The 26,852-nt window shown below is 44.4% G+C and overlaps 1 protein-coding gene across 1 annotated transcript; it reads left to right on the top strand.

The window, feature by feature from the left end:
• Nucleotides 1–954: 954 nt before the first annotated feature.
• On the top strand, nucleotides 955–3,025 carry LOC8039952. Its single transcript, XM_002413817.5, has one exon. The coding sequence runs from the start codon at nucleotides 2,388–2,390 to the stop codon at nucleotides 2,739–2,741; it is 354 nt and encodes a 117-aa protein (XP_002413862.1). The 5' UTR covers nucleotides 955–2,387; the 3' UTR covers nucleotides 2,742–3,025.
• The last annotated feature ends 23,827 nt before the right edge of the window (nucleotides 3,026–26,852 follow it).

The following is a 26,852-nucleotide window of genomic DNA, read 5'->3' as shown; positions in this document are numbered from 1 at the left end:
CAGCATTTCTTGAAAGTTCTTTTTTTTTTTTTTTTACCTTACTTGCCTGTTCGGGATGCTCACCCCTTTCGGTGTTATCTTCCGCTGCGAGAACAAGCGAATACAAGTGCTCGTAGCCTGCTCGGTCTTCGCAGAAAACGAACGAAGAGGGCGAACGTCAAGCAGCCCGGTTCGCGCGCCGTTCGATGTTCTTCGAGGCTTTTTTTCCGTTGAAATAATCTCCGAAAAGCCTTTCTGGGAATGTTTTCGGTCTTCTCGAAAAATACCTGATAGGGTCCGGTCCTGCAGGGTATGGGGACGGAAGAGACACTTTCGTTCATTTGCTTTGGTGCTGTGCAAAAAAGCGTCTCCCTTCAAAACGTGCACCAAAACAAGCCCGTTCGATCGTCGGGAAGTGACTGTTGTCGACATTGTATATTGAAAATATACCGTGTTATTTGAGACCTTGCTTGAAAAAAATTTGTTCGGATAACGCGCCACCGTGGGGTACGTGCCTTATATGTTGTTCATTTTGGCTATTCTGTGTGGTCAACTATTTTCGACAGTTAGGATCTATCTATATTGACACGACTGACTGCATGGCGTCGTAAAAAAAATCAGCATAAATGAAACAAATATTCCAGTGGCATATGTTCTAGCGCACGGACTTACCAAAAATAGCTTTGATTTGTTTGTTTTTGTTCCCAAAAATAGAAAAATGCTTTCTTAAAAGCCCCGAGAAATTATATTTCCATAGAACACAAAATAAAAAATAAAACGCCGCAATTTAGGCGCCACCAGTGTCCGGAATTGCGCCTACGCAGGCTGCCAAAGCCCACTGACGAGAAAACCCACAGCCCAGCACAGCCGGGCAACACTGACGTACACTCTCGAAACCGGGGACGCGCACTGTAAATCGCTTCGTTCGATACTGCCGCTGCAATCCTACGTTCGGTTCAGAGTCGTCGGCGGTGTAGTGTATTTTTTATTAAAAAATAACAATATAGCAAAGTTAGAGGGCACTTGGACTAAGTCTTATGCTAAAAAGAGACAAGGTTTTAGTAATGTTCGAAGCACATGGACTCTAAAAAAGATTATCTGAGTAATAATATGCTGTTATTTTTAACAAGAGCATGGTGTATCGCAAAAATAATGAGGGTATGCTATTTAACTTGCCCTTTAAAAGTAAAGGAGCTGACTATGTCGACACAATGAAAGTACGCAATTTGCATACTTCGCTCGGACAAAGTGACAGTAGATGATCACAGTAGCGGATCAACAAAATTATTAACAATTATCTTATTTTGTTATTAAAGTGTATTCAGATAAAACGTAGTATAATGGCATTCTTTCGTCCGTCACTAAACAGCGGCAAGAACGAAGTTGGTCGCCAAAAAACTCATACGAGACACAATAAGGGGCACAGCCCAGGTTCAGTTTTGGAGTCATTAGGTTTTCATCCTTACGACCACTTTTCAAAGCCAGACTAAGCTACCATGGTGTGTAACCAATTTGACTTGCAATGTCTTGGTACTTTCGACAAGTAGCACCGAACACTAGCACTTCAATCATCTCCAGACTCTGTTTCTGATCAAACGTGTCACACGTAAACTATTGAGGACTAGTTGTGAATGTAGTAAAATATTAATTCCTTCTAAAAATAAAGCTATAGTTAAAAAATCACGTATGAGTAGCAGGCTAAAATTTGCAGACATCAAATATCGTTTGTTTATAAACAACGCGTCCATCACATTGAAAGCTATCTCTGGTCAGTAACCTACTTTCCAGCAGAAGTATTGCGATCACTGAATGAAACACGCATTCTAGAGAAAACACTTGACCTGACCAGAATTTGACCAAGTAAATAATGTCTAGACAAGCGGTGCGGGGGCACGGCAGTGATGTCCAGTCGCTTTTAACCTTGCACGAAAGCACAGAGATAAGCCCTTCCAGTAGTGGCGCACACCAAATATGTGGAATCCATCGTATATATAAAAAGACGGTTGCTTGCAGGAGGCGCCAACATCTTTATCATAAAAGGCGTCGCGACAATGCCATAAAAAACACTTGACTAAAGTCGCGACTGGGTGCACGTAATAATCGGAAAGATATTGCGTTTGCAATTGATAACGGGACTCGAGGGAGACCGGGATGGCCCCGTTCTCCGATAGCCAACCGTCTCTCTCCACGTTTCGATCACATGCTGCAGATTCGGTCGTTCGTCAGTGAGCAGGTAACAGTAGGTACTGCTGGTTTCGCTCGATAGCCAAATGTCACGTGGTTAGCTGGACGGCGCTTTTATTTTAGTGCCTATAAAAGTCGACCCTCTCGCCACCGTTGTCAAACACGAACCCTTTTCGTTCCCTCTGCGAAGGATTACGAGCAATCGCATTCTCTCCACCATCAACATGGCTTTCATGATGCCTGTGGTGCGCAACGACTACGACATCTACAACCGAAGCCGGAAGTGTTCACCAGAAACCAGCCACGGAAGCAGTCCATCCGGAAGCACCAGCCTGTCCACGTCACCCTGCGTGCACGACGGAGAAGACGTGCGCAAGATGTTCCGCACTAGCGAACATCTGGACGTCTTACAGCCCCAGCGGCACCGCTCCGGTTCCCTTGGGTCCCTCAAGAAGTTCCATCATGTCCTGGTGGATAAGCTGAAACGTGCTGGTCACCACTCCAGCAATCACGCCCATGGCCCGGAGAGTGCTGCTGCCCCGGTCAAGAAGGAAAACGCCGACCACGAACCACGGTAGATCGATGCGAACTTCTTTTTTTGCTGTTCCCAACTGAGCCCCGCCTTGATGACCATGACGTCACGCTTGGTGCCTGAAAAGAAGTCAATACTAGACTGCTCATCAACCCGAAGACCTACCATCGCTGCTGTACAGTGACCTCGCCTTCCATCTGGCAAGTTATGTTCACGAAGAAAAGGTTGGCATTCAAGGCGCCTTCCTGCAAGGAAGAGAAGTGGCAGCCTTCGACGCTAGACTGTTTTGACTGAACGGGAATAAATAAAGCTTAGTCAAAATTAAATTACCATACTTGTCTACTCTGATGTTTTTTCTCTCTGCCGTTTTTTGATTCAACGAATTGGGGCCGCATTGTCATGTGTACAAATTACGACTTATGACGTAGGTTAGTTATGAAAGTAAGGTCGTCTTTCTTAGTTAATTACTAACTTTAGAACAATCACGAACAGCTTAGAAACAATGCGATTTGCCTGCACAGCAATTCTTAGTCAATTAGAAGATAAAAAAAGAATTTCCGCATCGTGACTGAGTCATGTACTGTGCGACACTGTTAGAACAAGCACGAAATTTTCACTTTTTTGCAATTTACATGTACTGGGGAATTTCACATTTTATCCCTCAGGTTAGTTCCCAATCTGATAATTTTTCACTACACTGTAGTCAAATACCAGTAAAGAATTCGACGGGATCTCCACCTCCAGCACGAGCTTCCTACCTACGTGGACACTTCGAGGTCTCGTGAGCACGCACAGCCAAAGAATCGAGGTAAGGCAACGAGCGCGTGCTGGAGGCAGAACCTCTGGGGACTCTTTAGCTTGAGTTTGACAGCAGTAAAATTGCAAACAACTTTTCCATTCTAGAAAAAAGTAATAATCTAAAGGACGATTGCTTGGTTTTGCTCACAATGTCGCGCAGTGTACATTTGGTAGTAGCAGACCACTTAATTTTTTTTTTGTGAAAATAAATAGAACAAATCGTATATGACTCATCAGCAAACAACTATAGACGTTCATATTCAGACTTTGAAACATATGTACCGGATGGGAGGACATAAGTGAACTGGGTGCAGTTTGCTGCTTAGTTTCAATACAAAATAATTATATATGACAGAGGCTAAAATAATCAATACAATTGACGATAATCTTTCAGCACCCCTCCCTATGTCACGTACTATGAATTAGGATTCTTGCTAACTTATAGAAATACATACTTGACCAGAATATATTTAGCGCGTTTTGATCGGAAAATGGTTAGCTACAAACAACTTATCTCTTAAGTTTTGCGGTGTTCTTCTGGCATTGCAGGCATTTCTCAGACATTTATTGCAAATAAGGTTACTTCCACCTATTGAGAACAACACATAGGCACCTGTATGTCCAACATACTATATTATAGTATAAAATACGAACATGCGCAAAATTATGACATGTAAAAAGTTTTATCAGGAGGCTTTACAACATTGGTTCAAGACAATACCCCCTATCTTATACACGTTTTGTACGCTTAAAACGCACCAAAGATTTTCGACCATGTGGAAGTGGAAGAAAACAATGCAGTTTATGTTCCACCTGACAGGCAAGGTAAACATCGAATTGATCTGTTTTACCTGACAGGCAAGGTAGGCATCAAATTGACCTGTCCACCTGACAGGCAAGGTAGGCATCAAATGTACCTGTTCATTCTTTACTGCAAAAGTGCATATAATATGTCAGATGCCTCTTTCATATGGTATTAAGAGATATGATTCATATAGGTCGAACATTCTTTCTTTCTCAATAGGACAGTGGTTATTCTGCACAGGTGAAGTAAGGTCAACTTGCGTAAGCCTCATTATCACGCTCCATACAAAACCAAGACAGATGCCTTTGTATGTGCTCCATGATGAAACTTTTGGCAGGAGTTTCAGCGACGATCTAAGATAAAGAGCAAACTTCCACAGCGAGGATGGAGATAACATTTCATGATGCAATAGAGCCACATTGCATCATCTGGGAAAGGTTATGAAGGCACAGTAAGAATAAAATGAAAGTGAAAGACGGTGGTGCTTCCGAGAACGACGACGACTTTCTCGATATCACAGCAGGATTGCATTTTGAATTTTGTATTAAAACCAGGCACGTACTTTTAATGTTTTAATCTAACGGTCCATACCTTGAATTAACTCATACACTTTTTCCATTTACAAAAAAATTATAGTTTTAAAACGTGCTAGCGACGACCTTTCGGCTAATCGCGCGCATCATGACCATTTCTAAATATACTCTTTCCAAAAGTGCACGCCATCTAGTAGCTGCTGCGTCAATTAACCAAGTCCGCAATTGCTTGACGAGGTGCTCTGAGCATATATTGGACACGAGGGCTGCGTCAGCGTTCGGCGTGAACTCGGCTCTGTTCGTATGGAGGACGAATGCTGTGTGAGCGTTCGTTGAGGACTCGGATCCAATCACAATGTTCGTACCCAATGGATGGATGGATGGAAGGATGTTAGTGGTTCTATCCTTCGTGACGGATGGTAGCTTGTGTCACCTAAACATGGGTGGATGGACCCAAGATATGGCGACCGCCAATGTTGCTTAAAGGGTTCTGAAAAGGGTCTACGATCGACTGGGTGCCCGATTTGGCAGCAACCGATAGGGCGCCGATATCGCGATTGCGCGCACAAACTCGTATCACGGGTTCGCCGGGGGACAGTTGGCGGCGGTTCGTCAGAAAACCGCAACTCTGTGCTGCTCACAATCACGAGGACGGTGGGCGCGATCCCTCTCTCTCTGTCTCCCTCTGTCCACCACCGAGTCAGGGTCGCGGTTTTGATAGGGTCCGATAGGCCACACGCGGCTAGACGGCGCGACTATGGATATCGTTCGCATCGCGCGTGGAGGCCAGACTGCCAAGGCGACATGTGCCGCGGGACACGTACAGCGACGCACACGTGGCTTACGTACGTCTCTTGCGGGAAGAGCGAACAATCGGCGCGGTGTCAACAGCTCGGTAAACAACAACTTCCGTCGCTGCAGGAAATTACATGTACCAAAACGACTCGTGGGCGGGTTTGGTGAGATCGCTGAAGGCCTCGTCCGTCCGAGCGGGGATGGAGACATGAGTTATATGTCCTGTTGGGTAATTCCTGATGCACTCAACTCCAGGAATATGGGACGGATCTGTTCACGCCGGTTCTTATACGACTTGCTTTAAAATAGGTGTATTTATAGTAGTAACTACTTATCCGTGTACATGTACACAGGAGTATTGTCAATGTCTGCATAGTAATCTTAAGGAGACCCCATTCCATCAATTTATGTCGCAGTTTGTTCGAAACTGCGCCAGACAACATCATCCACAACACTGGAACTGAGGGGAGGGGAATTCGTTATGAATGGACAATTAATAAGCCTTGAGATACCTCGCTGTTATTTTCCGATTCTAAAGCTTTGTCTTTGATTAAACACAGACAACATTTACGACTGACTCATAATATTGTAATGAATTTAAAAGGTGTACCCTAGACGGCCATGTGACTGCTCTTGCGGTGGATCTCAGAAAACAGCCGATTAATAGAAAGCATTATCGCACAGACTTAGCTCAGTATCGATGTCAAACAATTTTTGCAACAGCTACAGCTGCCTACAAATCATTTACCTAGTCCGTTTTCAATTCATGTCTAAATGAGAAACTCCCCCCCCCCCCCCTTTTTTTTGGCGCGAAGTTAGTATTTGGTGTACTAACTAAGCGAATCGTAAGCCTGCGCTATATTCACGATTGCATTCAATTGCAGCAATATAGTGCAATGTCTCCCAGCAACAACTCGATGCCCCTAACAAACATGTTTCTATAAACGAAAGCAACAGAAACTTTGAGGTGTACTTACATGCAGAAGCCTGGTGGTACCTTTATAAGTGTTTATCGGGGGGGGGGGGGGGGGGTTAATATTTTGGGGGCGTTGAAGGAAAAAAGGTAAAGAAAACAAATGAGGGACAAACAATCAATCCAAGAACATTTTCGTCATTCTTGTCCAGCTCGCTTGCACCTTTGCATTGAATTGCTTTATAAACATAAATGTTAGTTGCTTTTGTTCTTGTTTTCAGCAAAAGAAATATTGGCTTTCGCTTTCTGAAATACCTGTATAAATTTAGGGGGAGGGGGGACAAAAACGGACGGACAGACGTGACTCCCAACAGAACTGACATGATTGGGAGACATATCTGTCCTTCCGTTTCACCTCCCCTTAAATGTCTGCACCAACCGGCTTGTCTTAGTTTTCATCTACCTAAACTGGCCGTGCAGACCCCAAGACTACATTTTACAGCTATTAAACACGTAATACGTGACCGACAAAACAATTTACTAAAAATCATAACGATATACTTTCTTGATACATACTGTGCATCGATATGAAAGATACAGCACCAGAGTGTACAGTAGTGCTGTACCGAAGAAAACCGGAGAGGATCCAGTAGTCAAGAGTGTGACATCGTTATGCAGTTTTCCCGCGACAGTCACTACGGATTATAGACACATTATTGTGACGAGCGGGCAACACAAACGAAAATGTCCAGGGAGTGGACACCCCTTTTTACAATTCTTGTACCACGGGGTAGTGCGGGACTACGAACGATATCACGGATTAATAGAAAACGTTTCAAATGAATGGCACGCGGGAAAAAAAGTATAATTGAACAATATAACCCCGGCTTACCACCCCTCCTCCCTCTCCCACCAGCGTCGAAATGCACTTGAAGCATGAAAGCACGAATCGGGACACCTACTAAACCACATAGGACACCCCCTTGCCCATCTTGATATGGCACCCCCGAGCGAGAAAGCGAAGAAATTCCGTGGGGTGTTCTGCTCTCTAAAGGTCACCGTGCTACGACACTGCAGGACACTATAGAATGGCTGAAAGCAATTAATATACGATAGTGTTAATACAGTTCTTGTTTCTATCAAACGAATGTTTCTTTACGACTGTGATGTAGGTTACCTCATATTTATTTGACCTTCGCGAATTATGAGTTAAATATGTTTCAGCGTTTTTTTAAGATCTCGGAAAGACCAAATATAATTTGGAATGATCTGGAATGTTTTCGCGATACTAAAACATTTGAGTCTTAAAAAAAAATTCTACGAAGGTTTCGTATATTCAAGAATGGTTTTGTCTGCGTGAAAATCTCGGCGCTTTGGGGGGTTTCGACTATAATCTAGAATATTCAAGTATTGCAAAAATGCTTTCAATAGATGTGGCGGTTGTTGCAAAAACGATTAAAAATGTTTTAGAATGTTTCTTGTAGTGCCAAAACATTTTGAAGTTCTAATATGTTCCTCAAAAGTTAAGATATCTGGGAAATCTTACTAAATCGAATATTCTCAATTGCTGTCGAATGCTCAGAAATTATATGAAATGTTTTCATGTGTATAAAAACTCGGTGTTTTGGGATTTTCGAAAACAATCTAGAATGTTCTCGAACCTTTTAGAATGACGAATTCTTACGATTGATGCAATAGTTTTGAAGAATGATTTGTAATATTTGGTGTGTTTCTGGATGTACCAAAACATTATAAGGTACCGAAATGTCCCAAAAAAATGCAGGATATCCCGGAAACCTTACGAAATGAAATATTCTCAATTGCAGTAGAATGCTCAAGTGTCTCCTGAAATATTTTCGCGTGTTTGAAAATATCGGTGTTCTGGGATCTCGGAGAACGATCTAGAATGTTCCCGAGCGTTCTAGAACGACTAGAATGTTTACGATTGATTTTTTTAAGGTTCTGAAATATTCCTTAAAAGTTAAGGTATATGGGGAAATCTTACGAAGTATAATATGCTCGATTGCTGTCGAATATTCAAGAATGATTTGAAATGTCTAGGCGTGTTCTAGGGTGCTCGAGAACAACCAACAATGCTCTCGAACGTTCTAGAATACTAGACTGTTTTCATTAATGCGATGACTTTGAAGACGTTTCTGGAATATTTGGGAATGTACCTTGCGGTACCAAGACATTCTAAGGTTCCGAAATGTCCCACAAAACGGCAGGGTATTCAGAAAACCTCCCTAAGTAGAATATTCTCGATTACAGCAGGATGTTCGAGAATGATATGAAATGTTTTCACGTGTCTTAAAAGCTCGATGTTCTGGGGTTTTCGAATGCAGTCTAATATGTTCTCAAACGTTTTAAAATGACTTAAATGTTTCAATAAATATAATGTCGTTAGAAGAATTTAAAATCTCTTAGGATGTTTATTGTGCTGAAACATTTTAAGGTTCCTCAAACATCAAGGTATGCGGGAAATCTTACGAAATGGAGCATGCTCAATTGCTGTGGAATAATGATGATCTGAAAATTTCCCACAAATGTTAGAACCTCGGCGCTCTGGGGCTTTCGAGAACAATCTAGTTTGTTCTCGAACGTTCTAGAATGACTATAATGATTACAACTAATGCAACGGTTTTAAAGAATGATTTTGAATATCTTGGAATGTTCCTGGCGGCACCAAAGCATTATCAGGTTCCGAAATTTCCTACAAAATTCAGGGTATCCGGGACATTTTACGAGATGGAATATTCACTATTGCAGTAAAATGCTCAAGAATGACCAGAAATGTTCTCGCGTGTTATAAAATACCAGTGCTATGGAATTCTCAAGTACAATCTAGCAAGTTTTCGAGCGTTCTAGAATGACTAGAATGTTCACAATTAATAAAATGCAGTTGAAAAATTATTTAAAATATTTTAGTGTTCCTTGCGGTGCCGAAACATTTTAAGGTTCTAAAGTGTCCCTAAAAACTGAAGGTTTCCGGGAAATTTTACGAAAGTGAATATACTCAGTTGCTGAAGAATGCTCAAGAATGACCTGAAATGTTTTTGGCGCGTTTTGAAGTCTCGGTGTTATGGGCTTTTCGATTACAATCTGGAATGTTCTCACACAGTCTAGAATGGCTTGAGTGTCTACGAATTATGTAATGTAGCCGGAAAATAAATGAAGTAGAACGTTCAAGAATCACCACGAATGTTTCAGCATGTTTTAACGTCTGGGTTCTCACATGTCCCAGAAAAGTATAAAATGTTTTGTAACGTTACGGAATGAGCGAAATATTGGCGTCACTTTGTAATTTTCAACTCGTGGAATGTCCTGAAATATTTTACATTTTCTATTGGGGTAGATTATTCAACAATTTTCTTCAATATTATAACACGTTTCAGAAACAGAGTTATGGTATGCTTCATCACAATTTAGGTTGTTGGTAGATGTTCGAGAATGACGCATATTGACGTTTGCCTTATGATGTTCAAATGTAATATGGAACATTCTAACGCTTTTGTATAGTATTGTTGTGCAATGTTACACGTCTGTCCAATCTTCAAGAATGTTTCAGATTAAAATGAAATCCAAAATAAGCCGGAATGACAGTTAACTCCGCGGTATTCTTAATTAACTTAAAGGCTTCAAGATGTGTTTGAGTAATAAAAAACAATTGGCTGTCTTAGAATGTCTGAGGACTTTTTGTATATTAGAGAAGATTCACGGGGTCATTTTTATTGAAGCATAAAAACTTGGCGGACGCTTAAGCTTCGCCTTTAAAGGAACGATTAGACGATTTTGAAATAAATTTTATCCACCGTACGTCGTAAAATGTGTAAAAAGAAAACCAAAACACAAAAATAGAGGGAAAAATATTCGCCATAGAACTGTTAAAAAGAAAAGCGGACTCTTTTATAACTTCTTTCCTTCGAAAGCTCTTTGTCTTTTCGCTTGGATGCATCCGCGGTGCCAAAGCACGTCAGTCAAGTCCACGTTGCATTGTGGATAGTGGCCTACCTCACCAGCACCGTTATCATCAACAATAAATAGCCGGCGGAGATCTCTTAAAAGTTTTGTTAAAGAATATTATGATTCGCATTTTGTAGCACAATTAGCGAAGTGACGGAAACTATGACATGATGAACTCCGAGCTCTCCGACTATTTTGTTTATTTTAATGAAAACTTCGACTGCCATAACGCTGATGAAAATTGGCTAGCTTTTAAGACCAAATTGTTTGAACTTATTGAAAAATACATACCGTGCGCAACAATTCGAACTACCGCGTCTAAACCATGGTACAATAATTCCCTTCGTCGTGTATCTAACAAAAAGAAAAGATTTTTCAGGAACGCTAAAAAAGCAAATACACCAGAAGCTTGGTCTAAGCATGCCACTTGCTCTTCTGAATATAAAAGTATGTTGGGAAAGTATAAGCGCACATTCTTTCAGCACACTCTACCTAATGTGTTACTAAACAACCCTAAAAAATTTTGGAGCTTTGTTAATGAAAAACCACACTCAGAAATCAATCTAGTAAATAGCTCTGGTGATAACATATTGAATAGTGAATGTGTAAATATTCTAAACAGGGTATTTTCTGATGCCTTTACCGTTTCTACACCCATTACTGGAATTCCTCCTATTACAAAAATTCTTTTCCCATGGATCCTGTTATTATAGACTTTCAAGGTGTAATCAGCATGATAGAATCCCTCAGAATGTCTTCATCATGTGGCATAGATCGTATTAGTGCGAAAGTTCTAAGTAACACTAAATTTGCATCCGGCCTTTACCTCACAAAGATATTTCAGCAGTCCCTTGATACAGGTGTGTTAACTTCCGACTCGAAAATTGGTAAGGTCATTCCGGTCCACAAGTCCGGCAGTAAAGCATCTCCACTAAATTATCGGCCAATATCACTCACCTCCATCTCCTGCAAGATCCTCGAGCACGTCATCTACAAGCACCTGATTAACTTCCTGGATTCCTGCAGCTTCTTCACCAACGCGCAGCATGGCTTCCGGAAACACCTGTCTTGTGAGACCCAGCTACTTTTTCTCACTAACGACCTGTTTAAAACTCTTGACACTGGCTATCAAACTAACACTGTTTTTCTTGATTTCGCCAAAGCTTTTGATAAAGTTCCACACAACCGCCTTCTCTTTAAACTTAGTTCGCTAAAACTGGACCCTCCTGTTCTTCAATGGATTGAATCATTCATTATTCATCGCTCTCAATTCGTTTTCGCTAACAGCACGTCCTCCTCTTTCTCTCCCGTTTCTTCCGGTGTTCCACAGGGAACTGTGCTTGGCCCCTTACTCTTCTTAATCTACATTAATGATCTCCCTCTTCACCTCCCGTCCTCTGTTCGTCTTTTCGCTGATGACTGCGTTGTTTATAGACTAATAAAAGACCCAAACGACCATATTGCACTCCAGAACGACATTAACAAAATTGCTGAATGGTGCCGCACATGGCAAATGTCTCTTAATATTAACAAATGCATGCACTTCTGCTTCACACGTTCCTCCTCCCAGCCCTTCAACTCTTTAACACTCAACGGCATTACCCTTCAGACTTCTGCACAGTACAAGTATCTTGGCGTCCATTTAACCACTAATATGTCCTGGAATGATCATGTAGACAAGACAATATCCTCTGAAAACCGCTCACTTGGCTATATCCGTCGCGATTTCAAGTTTGCTCCATCTAACCTCAAACGTCTTCTTTACGTCACGCTTGTTCGCCCTAAACTAGAGTATGCTTCAGCTATCTGGCACCCCCATCAGGGTTTCCTAACCAACGCAATCGAATCTGTTCAAAATCGTGCTGCTCGATTTATTCTTTCTGATTACTCTCGCTTTTCTAGCGTCACTGCAATGAAATCTCAATTAACTCTTCCTGACCTTTCCGTTCGTCGCAGAATTTCCCGTCTTTGCCTTCTTCATACAATTTACTACTCTGAACCATTACAACAGTCTCTCCTCAGCCCGCCCAGCTATATTTCTACAAGAGTGGATCATTTATGCAAGATTGCCCGTCCCAAGACCACTTCAGCAGCCCATCAACATTCGCTCGTACCAGAAGCTATTGTGGACTGGAATGGCCTTCCCGATGACATCGTCACCATCACCGATAACGCGAAATTTAAAACTGTACTAACCAACAACTCCCCTCTATAATGTCCCTTGGGGCCTTGAGGATAATTGTAAATAAATAAATAAATAGACGGAAATTGCCGAATTTTATAATGCTTGGTGCAATGCGCCATCTGTCGTGTGGCTGACAGCAGACTGTGCCTGCGCTGTCAACCCACCAGCGTCGTCTGCTGAACGGGTTTGCTCCATATCGTGCTTTCCTCACAGAGCAGAGCTTCATTTTCTGGATGCTTGAGTGTTCGAGGCCCGTTCACACAATTGAACGACGAGTTGCCATGGCAACAAAACGCCAAACGACCATTTTGTTCGTGTTCGTTCGCAACGCAAGCAGTTGAGCCGGGCTGAACGTTTCCGCTACGGTCAAGAACGAACGGAGCGACCGCACCGACGTACCAATCACAGGTCGAGAAGAGCTCGGCCGCGCGCGTTACATGCCGGTCGCGGTTTCTGCTATCTGCTGAAAAACATGGCGTCCGTGGTGACCGCCGCCGTGGTCGGCGTGGTTAAAGCTCATCGTTCCGCGTGGAGCGCTATCCTTGACTGTGAATTCTAGTCGTGTGTCGCGATGATAACCCAGCAAGTCCTAGAAGGAAGATCCAACTACTCGTGCGGCGATGTTATGGCGGCACAATCAAGACAGCAGAAACGCTCGTGCCGTCGTGTTTGCTTACTTCGACTAGTGCTTCCTTAGCATTTGTGTCCTCGAAAATCGCTCGTATTTCTTTTTTTTATTTTTTTATTATAATGCAATTAAATGCAAAGGGGCAGGCGAGCTGGACAAGAATGATGAAAATAATCCCTGGAGAAGGGGAACAAGAGGGACAAAGGACAAAAACAAATCTCCAAACACAGCTCGGTGACTGGTGAGCGACCGAAAAAATCCGCCTGGTCCGGGTATCGAACCCGGGACCTTTCCATTACAAGTGGAGCGCTCTACGAACTGAGCTAACCAGGGGTTAGACGTCAGTTTAAAAAAAAAAAAAGGGGTTAGACGTCAGTAGAGCAAACGGGCTTTATCAGCCGCCACTTGTAATGGAGAGGTCCCGGGTTCGATACCCGGACCAGGCGGATTTTTTCGGTCGCTCACCAGTCACCTAGCTGTGTTTGGAAATTTGTGTTTGTCCTTTGTCCCTCTTGTTCCCCTTCTCCAGGGATTATTTCATCGTATTTCTTATTTTGCGCATTGTGTGTGCTCAACTTCAAGGTATTACTGGTGCGTACTGTATTTAAAAGCGTGTATGAAGGATGCGAATTTCGAGGCGTTTTCATCACTCGAGATAAGTTATTAGTGTTAATATTCTTGAACGTTCGCAACATCTTTGTGATCACGAGATCACATTTCTACGTTGCTATATTGCTGCGAAGATAACATCGTCTTTTCCAATTGTAGCAAAAGGCATGTGACGAGATTTGTACTGTCGGTAAAGTCGTGTGTTAGTCGTGTTAGTCTTTTCCATTTGTTTTTTCATCCACTCTGCCTTGCGAGCATATATCCTGACAAAATAAATGTTAATAAAGCTTGAGCCCATAGAAAACTTTGCCCATTTTCAGCTACGCCAGTGAGTGGCAGCGCGTCCCCTTCTTTTTAGAGGCACCGCGGAAACAGCTGACGGCAGCGGAGACGCGCTCGTTGTGCTGACGACCCGCTGCGTTTGTTGCAGTGGTTGCAGGAGTGGTTGCAGGAGGTCGCAGAGCAGTAGTTCCGGTTGCTCTGGTCACAACGGACGCATTCGTAGCTAACGGGCTCGTTGCAACTGCCCGAATTACAGTTTGTGCATTCCGGAGCTTAAAAGAAAGCGGCTGCAGTTTGCCGCTTGCCACTCGAGGAACCACGTCGAAGCCAGGCAAATCGGTTTGAGGGACCCCAGGTATAAGGTCATCCCCGTATGCTCGGAACATTGGGGAGTTTTAGCAGGTTATTTCCACATGAATGGTTCGCCTTCGAACGCATCGGCGACGCTACTGCGCACGCTGAGCGTTAGGCTTCGGACAGCGGTAGGCGATTCGCTATCCTGTTAATTTGCTCAATCTGAGACGTTGAACGAAATCATTTGGAGGACTGCTCGCAACGGTATACGATCGTGAATGCTGTAAACTGAGCATGCTAGTAAATTTTTGCGATCTGCGGACAGATTAGCTGCCGTGTCGACCGCGAGCAGACGAAATGCTTTGGTTCGACGGCACACAACGTGAACGATCGTTCAAGTTCAAGATGACGGAGATACACCAGATACCTTTACGGTCGTTCAGATACTTTTTATTCTATCTAGCTTCGCAGTTCTTGAAATTCCGACCGGCAAATGTTACGTCGGCCGTCTTGTTTACACCAGTCCTAGGGCGGAAACACCCGCCACGGATTTACACGCTGCAGAATGTTTCACATGTTTGCTAGAAGATGGCGCCACCGGTCAAACAAATCATCATCATCGTTTACACGGTCGCGCTAGTTTTACGATTCACTAGAATTCACGGAACCGTGTGCTCAAAAAACGACTCGCAAAATCTCCCTATTCCGTACTTTAGAGCCGCCACCCCTCTCCGTCCGATTCCGACGAGGAACTGGAGTCCTCGTCGGAAGTGTCGCCGCACTTTCCAACAGGCGTACTGACGTATAAAAGCAGTCCCATGCGCTCACTGTAGCGCAACATATATAATTGAATTTCGCTCAGCTGCGATGTGTTTGTGGCTACCGCGGTGATAAAAGGCGCCGATTCAGAAAATATGTCGGTTTCATCGGCGTCATCAGCGCAGTAAAACCCTCACATGGTACAACCTACCGACACACCGCCAGCTCGCCGCTAAAGCTCCCATTCTCCTACTGCCGAGAGAACTTCCGGTTCCGGTGCCAGAGTACGTCACGACCGTCAAAATTACGCCGAGGCTTGTTTTGCGGTGAGTTGGACAAGAAGGAAGACTCGATATTTCATTAATTTTTCGGGTAGGAGTTGATAAACCAACATGAAAACGGATGCCTGTTCGGCGTTCAGTGAACATTCAAGGATTAACGTAAAAGTTATTCGACAAAAGTAAAAAAAAAGCATTCTACGGTCCCGTTGAGTGTGGAAAGCGATAGCTTTATATCGGGCCCCGTTCACAAAGCCTATTCATATAAACATGATATTATTCCCAAGGCGCGCGTACGATTGTGTGCGTGGTCTAGTCGTAGCGTCACGTTTGACGTCATGCCGCGTGACGTCACACGTGGCTGTGACATCATGGCCCTATCGACCCGCTAAATTTTATGGCAAATTCTCCGCTATATATTGCGGGAGAACTTTCCACTACATTTGGCGGGAAGATTTTCCGCTCAATTTGGCGGGAAAATTTTCCGCTAAATTTGGTGGGAAATTTCTCAGCTATATTCAACGGAAATTTTGCCGCCAAATTTAGCGGATCAATAAGGACATGCCGTCACGGCCACGTGTGACGTCACACATGATGTCACACGTGGCTGCGCGCGTTGCATTATGGGATTTTTTGTCCTACCGACGCCGTCGCCAGGTTTTCTGCGACTCGAGCTTTTGAACGCTCTCGCGTTAATAAGAAGTTTTCGTAGATCGTTTTCGCCTTCCCGCAACGTTCAACCGCACTCCGCTACGATACCGGGAACTCTACAGTCAAGGCCATCGGCGCGCAGGCGCAGTAGCGGCTTCTTCTTTGCGGAGGGCTTAGCGGAGTGGGAAACGCGATGTACGAAAACTCCCTTTTATGCAACGGGAAAAGGTGTATCCAATAGATTAGTGATACCCCGAACAAGCGCGACATTAGAAATGGAAACACAGCAATGAAGGTCAGCACGGGTCAGCGATTCATGGATGACTCAAGCACATTCAACGTTCGATGAACCACCTGGTTCACTCCGGCCCGACCAAAAGAGGTGTCGGACGAAATGCTATGTTTTTCTTTTCTTGTGCGTTCGCCTGGTCTTGTCTTTCCTAAGTTCTGAGTTGAAACTCTTTTTTTTTTTAAAGAAAATTTGACCGTGTGCTTAATAAGTGTTGAAACGATGAAATCATCTTTCACCTTTCATGCGCCATATGAAAGCGGAGAATGTGAAAAGACGAGCCATAGACGAGTTTTGATTATTCTTTTGATTATAATAAATGTTTCAAAAAGATCGTAACGAAGATAATGAAACTGAATTCATGTAATGATTGGTAACGAAACGAACGGAGTCCACTTTTAGAACCAGTTACTGGCTTGGAGATCGATATTGCAATCTTACTCGAGGATTGCGGGCCTGAACAATTACAGCACCCGGCGTGACGCAATCAAAAAGAGGAAACCCCCGCACTCGCCACGGAGAAAGATAAAAGTTGCGTGTTCTTGCTCGTGCTTAGGCACACTTCCAAAAAACTTTTATCTAGATTTCTCTTCCGAGTGAAAGAGTGGAAGTGGATAAGCAATGACCGCATGGCATCGTGGATGATGCAATACCAGAACTACGAAATGTCATATTTGATGTTGCCACCGGTAGCGTTCGTCATGATGTGAATTTTCGGGACACCTTTTTCTTCAAACACCTTTTCCGATGTGCACGCGCGCGTGCTTGCACGTGCGTGCTTGCACGTGCGTGCGTGCGTGCGCACGCGCGCTTCCTTCCTTCCTTTTGGCGTGCCAAGGAAGTTTTGATCCCGCCGCGAGACCGGCGAAACTTGCTTTCGACGAGTTGTGCCTGTTTCCTGCTCCACTGCGCTTTCGTAAAATTTTCCACGTGTTCACAACGCAAGTCTCAACGGTTACACAGGGTCTTAGAAAAACTTCTTCGGTAAATGACGACGAACAGGTAGGAGACGTATCTATAGCACGCTGCTGCCAGCCTCTGCAATACTAGCAAAACCGCAGATCGACTATGAGCAAGATGGCCGTCCTATTGCTTCGCTCGCGCTGCAGCGAACAAGCGGGGAAGCGCGATCCAGCAATTGTCATAGAGATCAGTGACCCGAACCAACGTTACTGGAGCAAGCTCAGTTTCACAGCTCCGTCTGCGACGTTAACTCAGTGGTGGTCACGAGAACCAGCAGCGCTGCAGACGAGTCTTGCTTCCGGATTGTCTAGCCCGCCAAGTTTGAATAGCAATACTTCAGCTTGGGCGAGTTATTGATTCATACTAACACATTACAGCGCAAGGAAACAGACGCACAAAAAAATCAATTTCAAACACTCAAATAAAGAACACCCACAAAGCGCTGAATCTGATCTCTGTGGTGTATTGCACTTCATCTTCATCATTTTTTTTTTTGCCATTATACACATGGAAGTAAAAAAAAAGGAAGAAAATTAAAAGAAAAGGAAGCTCTCAACGCAGTGGTAGCAGGCAACGCGCGAGACAGAGAAGCAAGATCCGCCTGCAGCGCCGCTAGTTGTCGTCACCGCCATCTTTGCCATTCGCCTCTGCCGGCGAGAATAGGGAACTGCGAAACTGAGCTTGCTCCAGTAACGTTGACCCGAACCAATACGTGCAGCCATGCAGTTCTCGGAGTGGCCGCTGCGGGTGAAATGGTGGCGTTGCAATCGCCATTAGTTCGGTTGTCGAGTACGTATCGGAGCCACTTTTTCAAAGCAAGCTCTATGGCAGTTTCCCAACTGAGTTTTTTTAGTAACGTTGCCACTAGACAAAGATGACAGTACGCACAGCGTGTTTATACTGAAATAACACCTATTGCACAGGCCAAAAAATGCCGAGTCATGAGCTGTGGATGCATTCGCGGCGCCTTGTATTCCGAAGGAGAGAGCTGGTGTGCGTGCTATAGAAACGTGCTCCACAGCCAACGAGACGAAGTTGACAGAGCGCAGAATGCAGGTATTGGAATGGTTTATACTCCGTTTTAAGAATAACCAACGACGACTTCAAAGCTACTGCCGTGAGGTCATACCTTCGTCTACTGCCTCATACGCACGACAGCACCAGCAAAGCAGAAATTGGACGCAGTCACGCTCACATCATGAAAAGTCATGAGCCATCACTGCATGCCGCGCAACTACCCTTATAGGATACCTTGCACCTGTACGGGCCGTACAATGAAGTTTGATCGCAAATGTAGCTCTGATTTGTGCGAATTGCTCTCTGCTCGGAGTCGTACACCACGGACTTCTTCACCAGACCGGGCGTCGCAAAGCCCTGCCGAATTGTAACGAAGTGATTTCGCACAATTCCTAGGGGATGCCACCGCTCAGAGTTCTTATTTTTGTTTACCACCTCACGAGCAGCAGACGGTCCTTCACTATCGGCAAGTAAGGTCGTACACTTTTACACATGGAATGAGGTCCCTACCCAAAAGCGCGGGCTGATTCGCCGATTGCAACGAAACCATTACAGTGACCAGGTACAAGACCTGCGCATTACCCGCACTTTATAATAAATGACAAATTTTTAAGCTTTTTGTAGTTACCTATAAGATGTACAAATGGATGCCATTGTTTTAAATGATGTAATGTAGAACAATAGTGAAAGTGTCTTGATGGACATTTGTCAACAGCCAGAAATATCGGGTATTCCACGGAGAACACGCAATAGTTAGCTTTTCACTCACTTTCTCACCCTCTCGCCTTGTTTCTCTCATTCTCGGCGTTGCCTATATCAAATCTTGGATCGGGAACGCCCACAAACGTCCACACATCTACTACGACGTGAGTACGTCGAGTTTACCAGCGAGGGAAATACAAACAGGCCATTTTATCATACCGGAACCATCTAGACTCAAGTCCTACGGCTAAAAATCTCCTTCAGGGCACACTATCAGGATAAAGAAGGCAACTGCGACGAGTCGCGACAAGACAAGGTTTTCTTATCACCGAGAGACTCGCCGGCGCCAGACCGAAGACCGACCAGGGACCGGCTGTCTTATCGTCTCATTGCTTATCATCGGCCCGTCCATGTCCCTCTTTCTTAGCACAGCCTGTATGTTTCACACGTGATAATATGGCCTCGGACTGTCTGAAACGGAGTGTCCTCTTGATAAAGAAAAGAAGACCAGACAGATAAGCGCCGTATCACGCGCCCGTATCTGTCTCGACCAGCCACAAATCGAGACAGTCGACTGCATCATCCGGAGTCCAGTCGCCTATAAAAGCCGAGACCTCCAGGAGTCAGCACATCAGACGCAACTTGTCCTGAACAAAGATTGCCTTCTGCTTTCTGTCTTCAACGACTGCCCATATTTCCAAGCCATGGCTTTCATGATCCCAATCGTCAAGAAGGACTTCGAGCTGTACCTCAACGGTGGCTCATCCAAGTCTTCTACGAAGGCTTCCAGCACATCTTCTGGAAGCTCTGACCATCTGAGCTTGTCGTCCAGTCGGAGCTCTAGCCCCGGCTCCAGCCCTGGAACCAGCCGCCCAACATCCACCTACCTGGACCAAGTTGTCGTTGGACATGCTTCTCCCAAGTTCCAGTCTCTCCTGGCCCACAAGGTGAAGAACGCCGCGACGAAACGCAGGGGCCGTTGAGAGCAGTCTTCGGTTCCTAACCCTGGATGACTCCCGGATGGACACTGGTACTGAAACCCGCAAAACAAGTCAGAACCCCCGACCCGCTGGTCACTAAACTTCAAGCGGGCATCCTTGGCGAAGCCGAGCGCTCCACCTGCCGGCACAAGACTGGCTCCAAGGCTGCTAAGACAACGACGGTTTTCGGAGAAGCCTCATCACGGCCCCGGTACCACCTGTCTTGCTTGATCACCGACAGCCTCTGAAAGAAGACGCGCTCTGAACGCGGCTGCTGTTAGATACAACCACAAGCTACGTCTAGAGTAAACAAATAAACATCTATCTCTGACCAGACAGTGTTTGCTGATTGTTTGCACGTGTACCTCATACAGTCAACGGCGAAGTGAGCCGGTGCAGGCTCAAGGGCCATTCACACATTAGCGTTTGAGTTCGACCGAATGTGAGGGCTGGCTGCTATGGCGACAGCTGCCTCCGCTTCAACAAAATGGTGTAAAACCGGTTTTGTTGGAACCGACGGAGCTCTTGTCATAGCAAACCTCGCACTCAGACAGACTCAACGCAAGCGCGTGAATCGCCCTTTATGCTAGCGAAGATGGATAAAATACAGCATGGGTCGCCATCCTGCGTGCCTGCTATGAAAAGGATTGCCACATTTCTTGTTGTCACACGTGGCAGTCGGTGCCAAAGCTTATCCACATTGCGACTGCCATATTGCGGCCATAAAAACTATGGCAGTCAATTTTCGGCTCTTCTTTTTTCTTTTTCTTTTTTTTTTACAGGTAAAAGTATCCGAGGCTTTCCGCTGGTCCAGCTCATGTTGCCACACATTGTACCGGTTTCATCTATAAATTTCATATGTTGTAGCTTTGGCATAGATAAGCTTCACAATATTTACTAGGAGCATTCTCGAAGTTTCCGCAATGCTCCGTAAGAAGACCTTATTCGTTTCCGTCCAAAAGTCAGAAGCTCCTTTACCAAAAATAGATAGGAATTCTGAGCAGCTCATTTGTTTTGATTCTGGAATCTGGACCGGAAGTTGAAATTCTACTCATGAATGTTTTGTGAAACGTCTAAGCATAACAAATCACCATCCTAAATCAGGTTATGAAAGATTCGTTTTAGGACCGTGGCTGTTTTTAATCTATAGTATACCAACGACCTTCACACTGATGTTTTCTCGTTTGCCCATTTGTTCATTGACGCATCATATACCGTAGACGCTAGATTATCATGATACCTACGTGTTCCCGTCTGACATTATGCTATCAGCAGGATGCTTAATAATAATAGTGGGGCCACCTGGCGGTCCACTATGATACGTGCGGCTGCTCTCCAGTATTCGGTGATACAAATATTTTGTGCACGTTTAAAGCACACAATGCGAGAGAAATCTTGGAGGCCTTTCAGATAGTTTCTCGAGGAGAGAAATGCATAAGCCAACCTTTCCTTGCACTTGCTGAGGCTGAGTTAACTTTTCTAAAGACAAGGGCACGTGTCAGCCCGTAGATATCGTGATTTTACTGTTTTTAAGCTGTGCGATTTTGACAACAAGGAGGTGCAGTGCGCATGAGCGATCTGGGGGGGGGGGGGGGGGGGGGGGGGGGGGGGGGGATGCTTTTTTGTGTTCTCTGAGGCCTCAATAAACCTATCAGTTGCGAGTGAGCGACGGTCTGTCATACGTGTTTTCTTACTCTGTCCTCGTCTTTCGTGCGTCTTTAAATCAGGGTGCTTAACGACAAGGGTTTTCTATCAGCTCAGGTCAGCATTATGCTTAAAATCAAGAACTGAAGTAACTTTTCACTTTCGCCGAGACCACTGCATCAATATTGCCTGGCCAATGACGAAAACTAGGACACCAGAAGCGCCGGCCAGAGCTGTGGAGAGGGTCATATTTTTGTAAGCGTTGCAGTCAAACTGACAATAACGTTTTGTCATGCAGCTGTCTCGTACTTCGTTTCGACGCTATAATTGGCTCACTTGAGCCGTAGTGTTCTTCATTTGCCCAGTTTCTAAAAAAAAATCGCATAGACTTCATTTGTGCGAGGTGCACTATAGGAACCAAGATATGGATACCTCGAAGGACAACATAGAACCTGCTTTCGTGATTTCGGAACACCAACCAAATTCAAAGCAGGACACTATAGCGCAACAATATCGAGACTCTTTACCTACGATAGTTCCCCAAGAAACTGTACGAAATAAAGAAATGCGCTCAAACACCACCACTAGTCGCCTTAGTCACCTCACCTCACCAAGAGAGTATAGACTTTTGCAAAAAGAGCTCTCTGGCCGCCGCCATTTTGCGACTCGAGTGACCCCTATCAGCCAGAAATTTCTGCCACGCGCCTGAGCTGTGGAAACCCGGTCAGGACGACTCCCCACCTGCATTGTGCATTCGGAGTTCGCCGGCTTTTCTTGAAAGTTTTCACTTTATTTGCCTCTTAAAAGCCGACGTATAACCTCGATTTACTCCAGGGAAAATAATCCCCTTAACTCTCCCCTTTCCTAAGCTTCGAGGGGAGCCAAGTTGGGGCAATGCAAAAAAGTGGAGAGGTTATAGGAAAGGAGCACGCGGGCAAACGTGGAAAACGCGAAGTGTACGTCTGCCTTTAAGGATGCTTACCCTTTTTCCGTTATCTTCCACTTTGAAAGGCAGGGAATTTCAGGGCTCGTAGCCTGCTCGGCCTTCTCAGGAAACAAACGAAGAGAGTGAACGTCAAGCGGCCCGTGACGCGGGACGTTTGACGTTCTTCGAGGATTATTTCTGTTGAAGGCTGACGACCGGACCCGAGAATCTGCAAGGCAGACGATCCTCCTCACAAAGGGGGAGGAGGAAACAGGCAACGGTGGACAGGGTAGAAGGGGGAGAGGAGCATGCGGGGGAAAAGTGGAAAGCGCAAACTGGTCCTCGGTCTTTGAGATTATCTCCGAAAAGCCTTCCCAGCTATGTTCCCGGACTTCGTGAAAAATAACTGATAGGTTCGGGTACGGGGTGAGGGGATGTAATAAACAAGTTCGTTCATTTGCATTTAATGTTGTACAAAAAAAAAAAAAGCTCTTTTCAAAACGTGCCTTAAAACAAGCCGGATTCCGTCCGATTGTCCTGAAGTAACTGTCGTCGAAACTGTATATTAGATATGCTGTATTATTTGATATCTCTCTCAAATTAATCCCGGTCGGATAACGCGGCACCACGGGGTACGTACAATTTTTTTTTTTTTTTTGTTCATCTGACGAGATTCGTTGAATTTCATATTGTGAGCGGGGAATGCCCGTGCATTACGGCTATCCTGTGTGGGCAAATATTTTCGACAGCTAAGACCTTGGTAGACTGACACGGCTGAGTGCATGGCGTCGTAAGAAATCAACATAAAATGAAACACACATTTCAGTTGCATTTGTTCTGTCGCGCGCGGACTCACCAAACATAGCTTTCATTTCTATGATTTTGTCCCCCCCCCCCCCCTCCCTCCCGAAAAAAATAAATAAATAGTACAATGCTTTCTTAAAGGCCAACGAACACATCGCGCTTTCCACTTTTGCCCGCCTCCTCATTTCCTTTATCCTTTCCACTCTTTACCTTGCCCCAACTAGGCTCCCCTCGCAGCTTAGGAGAGGCGAGCGCTAAGAGGATTATCTTCCCTGCAGAAAACTGAGGTTGTACGTCGGCCTTTAAAAACCTCGAGAAATTATATTCGCCATAGGGCACAAGAGAAAAAAGAAGACGCGAAAATTTAGCCGCCACCAGCGTTGGGAATTCCGCCTACGCAGCCCACTGACGAGAAAACTTACAGTACAGAACAGTCGGGAAACACTGACGTCTATTCTCAAAAGCAGGGACCCGTTCTGCAAATCGCTCCGTCCGAGACTGCCGCAGGAAATGTCTATAGCGCATTTTAAATTGGCCACAGTATAAAAAGATAGGGCCTGCGCAAAAGACAGAAATAAATGGACACTAGTGCGAACAAAACATTTTATAGACGTGACAGTAACAGTATCATATATCACAAACTTCACAGAGTATGCTCGAACAACACTAACACGCTTGATATAGGCCACAGGAGATTAGAAAATTGAGAAATAAAATCTCTTACATTCTCACCACGCAAATTTAAACCATTTTGGGTTACATTTGTACGTTGCGTTCTTAAACGTTTGGGGCTGGGTTGAAGACAGTATTGTGGCAGAAGCTGGAAAGAGTTCTGCATATACATGTGCCTGTATGATGGCACATGATGTTCAGATTTAATATGTCCTCCCGAACGGGGTGGAAAGAAAGCGGAATGTGGTTTATGAAAAAAATAATGTTCGAAAAGCCTTTTTTATATAAAGGGGTGTGCACGCCGAGGAACCACGTTATTCTAGGTTCATAGAGAGCTTATAATTTCGTTGAAGAACAGTTCTTTTTTATGCTAATATTTTTGCCATTTTCGGTTTTGAGTTTCCCTTTTTGTTTTGAATTCTGTATGTGTAGGATATTTTTATGACTGCCATTTCTGTGACTTTATGTACATGTGCAAATGTAGTCCTTTCCCTTGAGTGTTCAATTGCTTCTTTTTATATATATCACGTTATGTGCCAAGTGTTTTCTTGGCTTTTGGTTCAATGATTTGTGTATCCCCCCGCATAAAAAGACGGATAAGGACGCTTTGAGGTATATTAAATAAATAAATAAATAAATAAGGACGAAGTGTTGAGAAAGAAAAGAGGAAGGGTTGAAACGTTAGAGTCATTTTATGAGTAAGTAATCTATAAATATAAGCGGTGTCATTGTAATGTATGAGCAGTGCGCGTGGTAAGGCGGTACATAGACGTTACCGAAGTTACGAAGTGCCCTACATTTTGATTCCGCGACTTCGCGTACGAAAGATTGAAAAACGATAAAAGAATGCAATTAGCGTTGTTTCTTTGTGCTAAAATCTCGAGTCTAACATTCTGAACTCCCACCAGGTCCCCTCCGTGCTTAAAGGGACCATGAAACGACTTCTGACATAATTTCACTGTCTGCATATCTATTATATAGGACCAAAAGAAACCTAGCACGCAAGAGGAGGACGGCTAAATCCTAATGTTTGCTATAAAATATGGGCAAATAAAAGCCCTATATATCTTAAACTCACTCCCTCAAACGCTCGCAAAGATGCTGAGTGTATGAATGCGTGAATTAAAAAAATAAGTTCTGGCGAAACTTTCTGTAATGGGTGGTAACTTGCGCCATCTAGCAATGTGACCGCAACATCCACAGTGTCAAAGATTTTTCTTTTTTTTCCTTTTTCCCGAGCACGTCTTCTGAGTTTAGCTTCCGTATTGGACACGAGCAGTGTGTCACTCGATCTGTGCTCACAAACGATAAAGTTTTCGATGGATATCCACTACGGAAATGACAGAGTTTAATATCTGGTTGCATAAGCCGCAGCATCAACGAGAGCAAGACGTTTCTTTACGAGTAATTCCATTAGGAATTTATATTACTTCGTTTCTAGCGTTTTGTGTTCGCAGCTACTCCTCCACGGCCGGTTCCTGCGCAGAACTGCTATAGCCTTGGTAGGGCGAGTTCTCGTCTTGCCTTTCAACTTTCAACTTTGAACTTATTGTTTCTCTCCAGGAGAGAAGGGGAGGAAGAAAAAAGAAAAAAAGCAGCGCACCAAATGTGGGCGTCGAGCGTACGGAACAAGGCCCATACTTTACGTCACGGCCGCGTGATTTCACATGTTGGTGCCCGAGTCCGGTCGAGTCGAGGAAACAAGCAAACTTTAATTTTCATTTTTTTTTTTTTTTTAGTGGAAAACTGGATGCAGTGAAACGAAAACGGATTAATGCCCCGGGTTCTAAGAATATTGAAGATTAATTGGGGTCTTCATTTGGAGGAAGAAGTTAAAAAGTCATTTCATGGTTCCTTTCACCTCAGAATGAGAATGACCGCTCCGTTAATCACTTGCTCACTCTTGGTTGCTCACTCACGCCTTCAGTGCTGCCACCTATCGATGACGACGCCAGTCAGATACGCCGTCCTCCAATGACTCTGGGAGCTCTGGGGTGCGGCTACGACCGGAGGGTGGCGTCATCTATCGGAATAGTGAGCACCTCACGACGGAATCGCTTATCGTACATCTCGCGCTCTCTTTCGAATCGCAAGTAGTCGCCTGCTGTGAAGAAATTCAGATCCTGCATACGGTCGACACGTTCATCAATGTTTGGAAGGTTCGTTTAAATGTCGCAAACAACTTATCTCGCTCATACACTAATACGTAGAAGTGATGAGTTTACAAACGCATGCATAGGACCCGCTGATACTCCTTGCCCATGAACCACTCTCCATCGTCGAAGCGGTCACCGGTCAGTCATCTTCCGAATGAGCGGTAAAAGCTGATTAATGCAAAAGAAAAAATCGCGGTATAAGCTGATATAAACCCTCAGCTTACGTGAGCTTAACCTTACGCTCGTGTGTGTGTGTGTGTGTGTGCGCGCGTGCGTGTGTGTGTGCGCGCGTGCATGTGTGCGCGCGTGCGTGTGTGTGTGTGTGTGTGTGTATGTGTGTGTGAGAGTGATTCTAAGCTATTCTATTTTTTTTAAGTAAGTGCGTGTGTTAATCCTTGTTGCTACGCGAGAATTCATTTTGTTCGTATATTTTTTATGTTTGTCATGCCCCAAAAACTAGCAGAATAAAGCATGTATCATTCGTGGCATTTCTTTTTTTCTAACCTGCGGAC

This window comes from Ixodes scapularis, unplaced genomic scaffold, assembly GCF_016920785.2.
Source record: "Ixodes scapularis isolate PalLabHiFi unplaced genomic scaffold, ASM1692078v2 PGA_scaffold0__279_contigs__length_252992795, whole genome shotgun sequence".
NCBI lineage: Eukaryota > Metazoa > Arthropoda > Arachnida > Ixodida > Ixodidae > Ixodes > Ixodes scapularis.
This window is presented reverse-complemented; position numbering and strand designations above follow the sequence as displayed.

What these genes read in the sequence shown, in the direction of transcription:
- LOC8039952 (XM_002413817.5), top strand. Translation starts at nt 2,388, where the DNA reads ATGGCTTTCATGATGCCTGTGGTGCGCAACGACTACGACATCTACAAC.